Source organism: Stegastes partitus, unplaced genomic scaffold (assembly GCF_000690725.1).
Source record: "Stegastes partitus isolate 25-593 unplaced genomic scaffold, Stegastes_partitus-1.0.2 Scaffold395, whole genome shotgun sequence".
In the NCBI taxonomy this organism is placed as follows: Eukaryota; Metazoa; Chordata; class Actinopteri; family Pomacentridae; genus Stegastes; species Stegastes partitus.
Window position 1 is genome coordinate 303,264 of NW_007578126.1, and position 13,964 is coordinate 317,227.

The 13,964-nt window shown below is 40.8% G+C and overlaps 1 protein-coding gene across 1 annotated transcript; it reads left to right on the forward strand.

The window, feature by feature from the left end:
* The first annotated feature begins 3,388 nt into the window (after positions 1-3,388).
* Positions 3,389-10,857, forward strand: LOC103359781 (NADH dehydrogenase [ubiquinone] 1 alpha subcomplex subunit 4). Its single transcript, XM_008285300.1, has 4 exons — positions 3,389-3,517; positions 7,029-7,114; positions 9,600-9,663; positions 10,653-10,857. The coding sequence occupies exons 1-4, from the start codon at positions 3,476-3,478 to the stop codon at positions 10,707-10,709; spliced, it is 249 nt and encodes an 82-aa protein (XP_008283522.1). The 5' UTR covers positions 3,389-3,475; the 3' UTR covers positions 10,710-10,857.
* The last annotated feature ends 3,107 nt before the right edge of the window (positions 10,858-13,964 follow it).

Here is a 13,964-nt window from a genome sequence, read left to right on the forward strand (position 1 = left end):
TCCCAGCTGACTTAGGGTTACACTTAGAGACAGACAACCAAGCACACCCACATTAATAATAATAATTGATCAGATTTATATAGCGCTTTTTTAGACACTCAAAGACGCTTTACACTGTCAATTATTCATTCACACACATTCATTCTGGTGGTGGTAGCTACGATTGTAGCCACAGCTGCTCTGGGGCAGACTGACAGAGGCGTGGCTGCCATCCTGCGCCTATGGCCCCTCCGACCACCACCTCAAACAATCCATTCACACGCATTCACACCAGGCAAGGTGGGTGAAGTGTCTTGCCTAAGGACACAACAACCATGAAACAGGTTACAGGGCGGAATCGAACCGCTGACCTTCCAATCATCGACCGACTCACTCTACCGCCTGAGCCACAGCGGGCCCATTCCGCCACATTCACACATACGGACAATTTAGAATCACCAATTCACCTCAACATGTTTTTGGACCTTGTGGGAGGAAGCCAGAGAACCCGGAGAGAACCCACGCTGCACGGGGAGAACATGCAAGCTCCACGCAGAAAGATCCCGGATACCTTCTAGCTGCGAGGCGACGGTGCTAACCACCAAGCCACCTTGCAGCCCCATTTTATTTATGTAGCACCATCTTCATCTACAGTATAAACATCTACACACATGCAGCACACAGATATTCAGGTGCTCATGCCACTAAATTAAAAGGTCAACTCTTAGATCCGTACATAAACTGATTAATTTTTCAGATGTTAAATCTATCTCACCACACATGGAAGAAAGATGCACCCACCCCCAAAATAATTACGTTATGTCACGTTTTCCACAGACAGGATCAGGGGTCAGGGCTTGAGACAGGCCCAGCCTACTGTATCCATTCATACAACGAAAATCTCATTAAAGCCACCCTTCCTCTTAGCTAAATCGCTGGTGGGAAGCAGATTTGGATATTGCACCCTGTCACTTCTTTTAAACACTCAGCCCTGCAATCGGTTCGGGGGAACAATGGAGGAGACTGATGAAGGAGGGGGAGTATGTATTGACTTTTTCTCTCACCTCTTTCGTCTTAATGCATCTCATCTCCCCCNCCCCAACCTCTTCTGTTGAACACCTTTCCTTCCCCATCAGCCTTCATCAATCTCTCTATCCTTGCTGGGTGAAAAATTGCACCCATTACCTTTGTCATGTGGTATACAGAAATAGCGTTCTTTCCACTGACAAGCGTCAGGTAAAACAACTCATGGTGACTCGCAAGACTGTGGGATGAAGGCACCGCAGCAAAAATCACTCACAAATATTGGACAACTTTGATATAGTAAATGCATGTTAAAAGTTGGGGAAATGGGTGCACATCCCAAATAATGCAGGCTGTGCAAACTGGGCCTTGACACGTGGAGAAAGAATTTGTTATCCTCCTTTTAAGAGATGCACCAATGCAGAATTTCAAGGCCAGTAAAAATAAACTGACAAATATCTGTTTGTTGTTGCTGATACCAAGACAATAATTAATCTTCAGCTTCCAGATGCAAAAGTGTGAAGAGGAAAGTAAATACAGGTTTTTAGATTGACAAGTTTGTCTTTCTAAATCCTCTACTCAGTATTTAATTTTGAGATATACAGCTAATGTGGCTGGTAGCACAGAATTTTAGGGTTTTATATTTAGGGTTAACAATTGATGAAGAAGGAGCAGCATTCTGTTGCTGTAATAATTAGACTCCCAGTCATCGACTCAAGTAAGAAAATACTTCCGTCAATTTCCGTCTGTCACTGTGTGTACTTTGGCTCTGGTTTTCTACTTCTTTAACCTTGTCCTTTTCAGCAACATTTGTTTTAATATTATGTCTTAAAATGACAGACTAAAGTTTTGCTTTAACAAGATGTTAAATTCTAACATTACAACTCACAACGCTAGCACACTGATACAATGCTTAGTATGTTCATTGCCTGCATTCAGCCTGTCAGGATGCTAACATTGCTAATTAGCACTAAACATACGTACAGCAAAGGTTGTTTGAAAGATCAATAGTGGTGTAATATTTGGTCGTAGTTCCAAGGTACAGGGCAAAGTGAAATTTTGACGTGATGATGGCAAGAAAAGATGTGTTTTACACACTAGTTGGGAGCTCACTGCAAAGACATCACTTTACTCCACAACACTTTCTGCTCAGCTCTGATACGTTCTCTGCTGCACATGTGCTGCAGACAGCACTGGGTGTTGTAAAAAAAAAATAGAAAAGGAGGTACTCTGCTGGGCAGACTATGTAATGACACAACTTTTAAATTACTTCAAGGATCTTTACCGTCATTATGTTGTGTAAAGAAATGTTTTCATACTGGACAGCATGAATGTCGATACATCTGTGATAGGCCAATATCTATTGACCAGTACATGGTCAGGTGGTCTTCAAGACATTTAATCAAAAACCACAAATGTAAATTCAGAAAATATCAAAAGTCAGTGGTATTCTTGAATCTCCTTCCTCAGGCTGTGAATGTCAGTGTACAAAACTCCAAAGTGGAGAACTGAACAATTAACTATCAGACTGAAATTACCATCCCGAGATTCACAATGACACAGACATGGCTAAAAATGCAACCACTCTGCAGTACCCACTTAAGCATGATAAATGTGAGAACACAACATGTGCCTTAAGTAAGGAATAGCAATGACCTGTGCTTTTTGCGCAGCAAAGCATTTTGGTGTTAATTACATTAGGTTGCAAAGTGCTGTTAAGGAACCTGAAAGGTCTGCAGGTGCTGCATCACTGCCTAATCAATTGCCATTATCATGAACGGGACAAAGGTCTCGACCCGCGGGACAAGTTGGACGCTGCTATTATTTCTCTCCTCTTTACAATGAACAAGAAGCTCTGCAGCAGCAGCACCATTTAATGGCCGCTGGGGAACTATTTTAAAGCTTTAGAGTAATGGCTATCCATAAAAATAGCGGCTCATCATTTCAGAAATGACAATATAACGTGAAACTATCCAACACAATGGCTGTATTGTGAATATGAAGTCTAAACACGAAGCCATTATAGGAGCAGTCTGCACCTTTAGGAGGAAATGTCTGGAAAATGTGGGTATCTGTTGCGTCAGTAAAAATCTGATTTTCAGTATCTGCAGTTTTGTTGTTGTATAACAAAACACTTTCGGACATGGAGTACTCAATGAGCCTCGCGGAAACATACAATGTCCTCAACAGATGTGATTATGAGGATTAGGACTGTCTCTCCCTCTCTCTCTTCTCCCTTTTGCCTCTGACCCTCTCATTTATCCGGTGGGAGGGAGAGCAGAGGGGGAGACATTGGCAACAGGTTTCACTGCACGAGCCAACACACTGTACTTCAGCGAACAAACAGCTCTTTCTGTAAACTGCACAGGGACATTCAGATACATGGATACATTCATCAGGCTTTAGTCATCAGTTTTTCCTTTTTTGTATCCTTCAGATTTTATTTGTTTGATTTTTTGGAGGAACAATAAAGATGCTTAAGACCCTGCTTCAACATGCGAAGAAACATCCAGGGGTAGGTTGCATCACATTCATGTATCCACTTCTGCGACTATTTGAAATAAAGGGATTCATACGCAACACCAAATGAACATTTAGATCTGTATTTGTGACCAGTCATGTTGGTGAACACTGGGTATTAGTTTATCACTGTATATATTCAGATAATCAGTTTGGACTTTGTGGAATAGCAAGGACTTGATAATGTACTTTTAATTTCTATACATATGTACTTTATGTGGTACATACTTACTATAGACATGAGCAAAACCTTATAACAATGACTTACAATTTGGAAATGGAAAACTGAATACTAACAACGGAGAATTACAGAATATAAGATTTGTGCTGAAAACAACATGACTGTGCTGTTGTTGACCAGATCATCAAAATCCAGTTCGACACACCCTTTTAAACTACCTTATATCTCACAACAAAAACTATTGTGCAACATTTTCAGAACAAATATTAACACTAATATTAAGTCATTTCCAATCACAGAAGATTCTTTTCTCAATAAAACGAAAACAATTCTATTTCTTTTCTCCTCACTGACTTGTTTGAAATGCGCACTATGACTGTTCATGTTAATCCGCATCACCACTATCCTAATAAAATGAAAGAAGAAAAGAAAGAAAGACAGACACAGGCGTTGCCTGTGCTAATGTGCTAATGTGCCCCCCCCCCCGCGCCTCAGAGCTATGCTGACGGTGACCCAAATTTTGTGGATTGACAGGGTTGGCTTGGCAGTGCACCAGAAAAGTAATAAGGCCAGCAACAGTATCGAACCCCAGCGAGTATAAAACACTTCCTATATCGGTCAGGCTGAATGGCGAAAGGTGCAACACTCACTGCACAACATGAAGATATCAGCACTGAGCAGTGGACAGCTCCCTGCACACAGGCCTGGCCTGTCTTCATTATCTGCTTTAGTGTGTGTGTGTGTGTGTGTGTGTGTGTGTGTGTGTGTGTCAGTGATCAAAGCTGACCTGCTTTAGTGGGTTTATGTGCATGTTGCTGTTTGTGTTTACTTCAGTGATGATCTGCAGTATGCGTGTGGTGTGTGTGTGTGTGTGTGTGTGTGTGTGTGTGCAGTGAACACTTGGTGTGCACTATGAACTTTTTTACAAGGTTATGAGAAGTTCATGGTGAACCTACTTGGAGAGGAACTCAACAAACACACAAACCCTGCTGAGAGAGCTGGCGCAGTCAAATGATGCTAAATACAAAACAAGAAAGTCTGTTAATTGATTATTGCATAAAAATCAAAAATAATTCCACGAATAGATGCATTGTTAAAGGCTTTTGAACTGCAAATACTTAGTATCTTCATGTAGGAAATTGCAAGTTTAATTTCATCTAACTGCATACACAATATCCTTGGGTTTTGGATTGTTGATGGGCAGCACTGTGTCCCTGAAAAGTAAAACTGTAACATCGTAGGAAAGGCTTCCAATTCAAAGAAGCCTCACAAACCATGCATGCAGGTAGGATGGCAGCAAGAGGAATTTTATTAGGACCATTATTCTTAAGAGTTTTATCAGAGTCAAAGTTTTCATTTTTTTCACTTGTTTACATTTAGCAAAATATCACCCTTTTGCTTGAAGGTTTCACAATGATAACTACATGTTAGAAGCTCAGTTAGGTTTAGGTATCAAAAGTAATTGGTTAGGTTTCTATGAATAGCGCGGTTTGGGTTGTGCAACATGACTGAAGCTTCTCCTCCATTGTATGGGTGACGAGTCCCACCCCATCTAATATATGATCATTAGGCTAAAAAGAAAAGGCAATAAAGCTGAAAAGGAGTGACAATAAAATAAATGGTGAAGATACACTGATTTGAAACGTATTTGTGATATTTCACAAACAAAAATAATCCTTCTGGAAATTAGTTTCTCTTAAAATATACCTGCGAATGCATTTCAATTGTATAGGACTGTTACATTTTGGAGACAGGGGTTGATGGGAAAATCAAGAAAGCTCTGAGGAATCATGATGGACATATTCAATCGTGTGTTGACAAAACAGATTTTTAAATAAGTTTTTCAAACAAACACCTGAAAGATTGATAATGCAGCTCTCAAAACCTAAAGCTAAAATGATTAGTCGATTCATTGTCTAGTCCTTTAACTACATTGACACTAATCACTTACATGACTTTTTCAAGCATGTTCCCTAATGTGAGGATACACTGATATTCCCTGTACCACTGCTGTAAACTGAAAATCTTTCTATGGTCAGGTGATTGTGCAAAACAAGCAACTGGAAGATGTCACCCTGGATTCTGGGAACCTGCAACAAGTGACAATTGACAGACATAAATGATTAATCGGCTGTTCTGACAATAATTTACAGATCAGCAATGGAAATAATAGTTGGCTGTGATGCTATTTAGAATCCTTACAGTACTGACAGTACAGTACATGGGCTCAGCTGTCAAACTCTTTTTTGACACTTAAGTACTAGTTACGTAAAAGTCTAAAGCATGTCCACGTTCTGAGCCTTTATGAAGTTATGTGGTGCTGAGTGGTTCTGAGTTTCTCTTCATCCATCTACTGCAGCTTTAAGGTAACGAATATCAAAGTTTTATCAGCAGACATTCTCCTAATCAACAACAAGGTAAGTGGCAATGCAATCAGACAGAAGACAGATGTCTAGATACAGCTGAGTAGAGACATCCCTCAGTTCAACCTGATCAAACTGTCATCTCTCTACAGCTTGACTAGATCTGTGTGGGCTGAGAACAGCTGTTCTCCAGTGATGTGGCTGTCTCTCTTTCTCCCGCTCTCTTTTTCTGTCTCATACACAGAGCATCACACAGCAAAGCAGACAGGAAATGCATGGCAGTGTAGTGTTGATGAATAGATGCTGCACAGTGAGAGGATTGTCGCACCTAAGCTTTGGCTGTTTAAGATGACATATCGCATTATCCCCCTGTCCCCTTAATGTGCTTTTTAAAATTTAATCCCCGTCATCGTCAGAACACCAAAAACGAGCAAACACACATTCGTGTCTGCGTATTGGAGTGTGCCGACCGGGTGCGTGTGAGCTCATTTATTTGTACGAGTGTGTACATGTGTTTGTACGCGACTCGCTCTCGGTGTGTTTGTGTGAGTGTGTGTGTGTGTTGCTGTCGCTCAGTTTGACAGGTATAGTGTTATAGGGGGGAGGAGAGGCTGGCACACACTGAGATGCGGAGGCTCTCTCTTCCATGGCGTCCTTGCCCGTTCAACCCAGGCTGACAGTGAGCTGCCTCACACATGGCCTGGGCCTCATGCATATGGAGGAGGGCAGGGAGAGGAAAAAACAGGAATAATAACTACCTGTATGTGTGTGTGTGTGTGTGTGTATGTGTGTGTGTATGTGTGTGTTGTGTATTTCACACAGGTGTATGTTCATGGTACAAATCACAGGAAACCACTTGATGGAATGTGTTTGTTTACCATCTTCTGTCTCTGCGGTCTGGGACTAATGCATTCCTCCTCTCCTCTCCTCTCCTCTCCTCTCCTCTCCTCTCCTCTCCTCAGCTGATCCCTCAGTTTTTCTTCACTGCTCTGGGCCTCACAGGGGCGACCCTCTACCTGATCCGTCTGGCCAAAGGGCCTCATGTCACGTAAGTCTTTCCGTTGTTTGCCTACATTTTGTAGTAACCTTCCACTTTGCTTTCGATAATGTGTGTTTACAGAATGTGTTTTCACAAAATGTTTGTATTATAGTGAACTAAATGCAAATCTTGGCTGATTGAAACTGGATTTCAATCAATTTAGATCCAAGTCTGTTTGAGTTTAGAGATAAATTATTCTCCTACAGTCTTTGTCATCTCCTCTCCTAAAACCTACATAGATTAGGGCTGCACAATTTTCGGGGAAAATAACGATAATGTGATATTTTGTTTTTCTGCGAGATGAAAAAATACAGGAATTTTACTTCATTACTTGTGGTGGCTCGGTGGTGCAGATTTAAATGGTTAAACAAACTAGTTGTGTTGCCTCATGTAGCAGTGACACTGCCAACAGTCGACCTGGTTTTGCTCAACATCATCCAGCCAAATATTTTCATACAATTGGGTTGCATTTTAGTTTTGCAACCAAATCTGCCTTTTCTGTGCTTGTCTCCTGTTCACCACTCACTTTGCCATGCACATGTGGAGCCAGTGTGTCAATAAACTACATGTCTTGTCAAAACTGTAAACTCAGTGTATTCAGGAACTCTTAATTTAGATTAGATTATGTTCTATAGAGACAGCTTTCTTGTAGATTAGTCATGGAAATGAGCACAATGAGAATTGTCTTTTTACCAAGCAGCAAAAATGTTGCAGCATAATGCATTTGAGTTCATTTGCCATACTTCACATCACGATGTGACTACTGCATGTGCACATATTGCAGTAGAGGGATCAATAAACGGGTGCTGGATTTAGATTTAATAAAATGCTATGAAACCCAAAGCCTAATGCCATTCAGACATTTGTGATCATTTCTGAAAAGAAAAAAAGAAAACACAACCCTTGCAACTCTTCAAATGTTAATGCACTGTTACTTTTTATTTCATAATCTGAAAAACTAGAAAACTTGAAGGGCACTTTGAGAGCACATCCTCTGCCAAGGCCAATACCCTATTTCACAATTTTAACAAAAGTGGTTCAGATTCACAGCAAAATTTAATTGGTTGTTGCTGTGCCTGTGCTACCCAGTTTCATGAAATTTGGTTTGTTTTTGCATAATTTTGCTGACAAACTGTCAGTGTTCTTCCTCTTCGGCTTTCGTCTTGCAGAGGAACAAAACAGTAACTATGGCATGTGCAAAAGTCTGGCCTATTGCTAAAGTTTCCTTAAGGCCTTAATTGACTCATTATGAATGGGGAAAGAGTGGGTGAAAATTCTGAAATCAAGACGGATATTGTGAGGTGATTTGCGATTAAAAGTCTGTAACAGATTTAAAAGATGCGATGGAGAGTAAGACGATGAGATACCATCAACAGTGCCATTGTGACAGAAGAAGGACAGCATGAATTTGTAAAATTTAAAGGGGCAGTTTAAATGCTGGATCACATATGCTGCATAACATTTAGGCTACCCTAAATTGCAGCCTTTGCAAGCTGCTAATTGCATTGCTTCAAATTGCAATTTCAATTAAAAATAAATCAATTGTTCAGCCCTGAACGAGATTAGAAAGACTCTTAGCTGGCTAGAAAAAGCATGTTGCAAGCTGCGCTCTCCTCCAAATGGAGGGTATAGCACTGACTTTGTTAATGTTTGTTAGCTGTAGGCGTTGCATTTACTCCTCCCTTCAAAGATCTAAAAAATATGTAAAAACATTTGCACAGAACTGGTGCGTGCACTGAATTTTGTACCAGGATTTGAACAAAGCCTTTTTGATAACTGCATATGTTAAATCACAGTTTACAACAAGCACAGCTGGCTGTATTAAACTGTCACAGAATTGTCAGAGCTGCACCAACCACACTGAACTCAGTGGCTGCTCACATACAGTAAATGTGCACTGCTCATGTCCTATTTTGGGCCACACAGAACCACTTGTTCTGAGGGTCAGCCATAAAGCCTGACCTCATCACCAGCTGGTGATGAGTGCTGTGTCAGTGGCTGCCTCTCTCTCTCTCAGAGACTGTCTAGTGTTTGTGGTAATGGAAAGAGAGGAGGGGAGACATGTTCCCTCTGCCATCAGTCTCTCTGTCTCTTTGTTTGTGCTTTGGCGGCGTGACGTGCTGCCGCAGGGAGAGGAGGAGGGATGGACAGTCGCAGTGGAGTGCTGTGAAATCCAGACTTTGGTTAATGAACAGAGCAGCACTGCCAAGTTACTGGGCTGAGTTCACCTCATCTCATAATCACTCTCCTTTTCCTCAACTTCTGTCTCCCTCTGGTGTCTACGTATTTATCTCCTTTTGTCTCTGTCCTTTTGTTCCTCTGTTTTCTTCTGCATTGTCATTTGTTATATCATTATCTGTTTCTCTTGTTTAAATCTTTCTCTCGACACCTGCTTTGCCTCCATCATGCCTCTGATATTTTTTTGTTGTCTTTGTTCTTACTTCTCCATCTCTTCTATATCCCGCATGCTGTGAATCTTTCCACATTTTTGCAGCCTCTGGGACAAGAAGAACAACCCAGAGCCCTGGAACAAGCTCGACCCAACGTACCAGTATAAGGTATTGTGCACTTTATGGCCAACTCCCTGCTCACACCAATTACGCCTGCCAGAGAGCTAACTTAGACAAGGACGGTATTATTTCACAGAGTCATTGAATATCTCCCATTCATCATCAGCTTGAAAACTTACCAAAATAGATTTAGACAAGCCAGTGCTGGCAATGTCAGATCAACGTGGCTGCTTGCTGGCTTTCTTCATCTGTTCAAACAAAGGAAAACAAAGTGTCTTTCACAAAGAAATTAAGGCAGATGGAACCGCGAGCTTTTAGCAGTTGGTGATAATTTGCCCTACCTCTTGTACAAGGCCAGAGCCCCAGACAAACTAATGAAAATATTAACAACACTGACCCAAAATAGGAGCAGAAAAACAACTATTTGACAGGAGCCACAAGAGGAGATCTGGATGATGTGTTTTTCAGAGAAAAGAGCGTTTTCTGAGGGTTTCAAGGCTGGGTTGCTTGCCAGAGGAATGAAAGTCGCTGCAGACAAAAGGTCAGGACACGGCATGTTTAATTCTCGATAGCAAGGCAAAGGTCCTGCATCGAAATTCCACTGAAGTCCAAACAATGATCGTAATGAGGAGGGGGAAGTGAGAAAAAAAGGGAAGCGAGAAGGGGGGAGGCGAGGGCTTTAATGGCAGACCAATCAAGAAAAATACACAGGGAGAAAATAATCACTGCCAGTGGAAAAAATGTGTTTTTTATGGCTTGAGGGATGTGATGTATGCAGAACACATGCATGTAGTCGCATAGTATATATTATCCATGTCATATGCAAACTGTTGTCCTAAATGGCTCAGCAAGACAAAAATCTGGGGGGGAAAAAATAGAAGAAAAGAATCATGGTAAATAATTGTATTTGCACTGGAGAGGAAAAAAAAATCCTAACCCCTGTCTTTTTTTTTTTTTTTCATGCTCTCCTAAAGACAGTACTGATGAATTTAATTTAAGCAAAACAGATTTAAATGTATTCCTTCTGCCTTCCACAGTTTGTGGCCGTCAACACGGACTACAAGGGCCTGAAGAAAGAGGGACCTGACTTCTAAAGGTCCTCCAGACAACTGCAGCGGCACGGAGTTTGGCAGGACCGCCTGCTGTCACATCACTGATGTGAAACCTCTCCCTGTATTTCTTCACTCTCACCTTGTGCTCTGCACACAACTCTGAATTAATATTGTAACCTTGTGAATAAAAACAGTTAATGATCACATGAGACAGACAATTGGTGCTTTAGAAATGATTAAAAACAGTGTCATATGCTGCTACTGAATACTTTACCTGGGCTGCATATCTGCAATCAAAGTAATCTGATTTTTAAAAGCCTAAATAAGACAAAAGATGAATATAATTGAAATCATGGCTGTCATTAATATTATCTGTTAGTTCTCTTTCTTGTATGAGCCTGTCAGCTGGGAGGTCAAAGATCAGGGTCTGCTACTGAAAAGCAACTTTAAAGCTGGAAGCGATCCAAAGCTTCTTTGTTTAAAGTTGCACATATCAATATTTTTCTATTGGCAGTGGATCAAATGACTATGTAAAATGTGAAAGGGGTCACGAGCAGCGACAAACCTGCAGAGAATTTCCACCCCACTCTGTATTACACAGCTTAAGTTGGGAGAGTCCACAAAAAACAGAGTGAAATAAGACTTTCTTCCTGTTTTACCTTTGTAATTCTTAAGGTAACCTGAGGTAACACAATGCAACGTAATGCTTAGCTATTATCTGGGGTTCAGCAGTTTTTTTTATTTATCCATTGTTCTCTGCACAGTGTTGATTGTGGTCAAGCAGATGTGTCATCACGTCTCAAAACGAGCTACTACAGCAAAATCAGAGGAATAACCACTTATTACTCACTTGTGCAACAACAACTGTTACCTACATACACACAATAAAACAATAGGACTTTGTCAGGCAACACCTGGGACGTGCTGGGTGAGGACAGGGAGAAGAAAACCTCTGCAAGAAATCAAAGTGTATATATGAGGATATTGCAGTATTTGGGAAAACTGGCAATGCACCAAATGATACAGTAAAGCATTGTAAAAAATAAAAAAAATAAAAAAAATAATCCACTGAAAACACTGAAAAACTGATGAGTTATTTATGATAAATGTATCCCCTCCACCTTTATCTGGAGATGTAGCTTACACACAAAAAAGCAAACGAGAACATACGCAGTTGGAAACGTTCTAATGAATGAATGCCAAGAGAGTCAATTGTCGGCAAAAAACCATAGATTGTATAAAAGATGGACGTAGCAACCGGCCTTAAAAAATAAAGCCAACCCGGAAGTGTCAAAAACCTGCAATATCACTACGTCCACTAGCTGCTAGCTCCAAAAAGCCCTGGCTCCCATAGACATTAATTGGAAAAGAAGCGATCACAGATCACGAAATACCGCATTCCTACAGCTCAGGATTTTTTTCTTATTAGTTTTCATGGTCAAATCCAAAGATCAGGTGGCCAATCTGAAAATAAATCAATACTGAATTTTTAAAAAGGGGCGTGGCTGGCTTGATTGACAGTCGGCAGCGACGATGCAGACGAAGCGAGCAGAAGGCGGTAAATGTGGGTGGGCAGAGAGGGCCCGCCTCTCAATCCGTCTGACCAATCGCTGTTCCTATGGCTCCGCCCCCCTCCGACGATTTTTGCATCACTGGCTCCAAAAATCAAAGATGTCAACCAGGAAGCAGCAAAACCCTGGCTTCATTTTCTCAGTGCAGAAACCAACGGTTGATGTCACGGGAGCTACGTCCATCTTTTATACAGTCTATGCACAAAACATGGAAACTGTCACGAAGAACGTTCACGTCACATCTGTGGTTTGGAAACGGTTTGTATATCACCACTGCGATGTATCCAGGTGACTTGTGCTGACAAAGGCAGAAAACAGCAACCTTAATGACCATTTGAAAAGGCACCAAATCATCCCACAGAGTGTACACAAAACCAAAGTTTATGCACCTACCACAAGCATTTGCAGATACCTTGCTCCTGTGTAAACATGAGTTCAAATACCAGCAGCATTTGCTCTCAGTGATAAAACGGTCAGTGAAAAAAGTCAGATCTGTAGCCGTCAAATATGTAAATTTGAAACCTTTTAAGTTACACTGTTCTAATTTGTACATATATTTTGATATTTATTATGTTAAAATATGCTGGCTGCAGAGAGAATGATTATTGATTCAAAAACTAACAGTTTCAAGCCATAAAAACTGTATTTGGTTTATTTACCCTGACCCATTCAACTTCAAATTGTCAAGCTTCCTGTGCAGTTTTCTTGCAAACAAATAAGTTTATATTCCACGTTATTCGCCAAAACACACCGTGTGTGTTCTTGAGCTTTAATAAATGAATTGAATATTAGAAAAATACTGTGATAGTGACCATATTGCCTGGCTCTAATACAGTAGCAAAGATCAGTCCATTAAATGGCTGGTATTATCGCAGATCCTGTCCATACACATGGGCCAGCAGAGACCTCAACCACCTTCCAGAAAGCTCAGTTGGCTGGTGTCACCCCATTTAACGGTGCTCCATTATCACCTTCTCCAATGGCGATGGAGTTGTGATTTTGCAGTTACAAAGAGTAACAAATGTCCACACTTGAGGCAGGATGGGTAAGTTGTAGCACAAACCACTGAACTCTCACTCAGGAAAATTGGGTTTGAATCCTGTTTTTTTCCATTAGAACAATTTAATATTTTCACTTAAGCCTCATTTTGATTCTTGCTTTCAATCACTTTCTGTTAATAAGTGTTTACTTGAACTTTTAGCTGCTCATTGGTTAAGTTGAAGCACTGCGGCTACTCAGCTAGGTTTAGATAAAGATCATGGCTTGGGTTAAATAACAGCTGAAGTTTACCACATGCTACGAAGCTCCATTTGTATGTTTTCAGGGTGATGACTCCAGAGATTACAAAAGCATTTATTGACACAACAGCAAGACATCACAGACATTATTAGGGTTGCTTTCTTTTTATCAATGATCAGAATGGATAATAATGCACCCTCTGGTCTACTAAAAGGTGGAAGAGGTCCCTGCAGGCCCATACGTACAAGAATGATGTTCAATAATAAGGATGATTTAATGGGCTGATGACATCCAAATTAGGTGCAAAGTCTCTTGGGTCCTTATAGATTAAATTTACAGAACATCTGATGTCAAGGACTATCAGGGTAGTTGTTAGGCATTAAACGGTAGAGAATACTTATTCCACTCATAACTCCACTCATGCTACTGAAGGTGTGTAACACTGCTATGAATACCACAAGAACCCAATATTTGTGGTTAACTGTAT

Excerpts from the sequence above, each read along its gene's own strand:
- LOC103359781 (XM_008285300.1), top strand. The coding sequence starts at position 3,476 with ATGCTTAAGACCCTGCTTCAACATGCGAAGAAACATCCAGGG. Across the intron at positions 7,115-9,599 it reads GCCAAAGGGCCTCATGTCAC|CCTCTGGGACAAGAAGAACA; the intron begins GTAAGTCTTTCC and ends ACATTTTTGCAG. Across the intron at positions 9,664-10,652 it reads ACCCAACGTACCAGTATAAG|TTTGTGGCCGTCAACACGGA; the intron begins GTATTGTGCACT and ends TGCCTTCCACAG.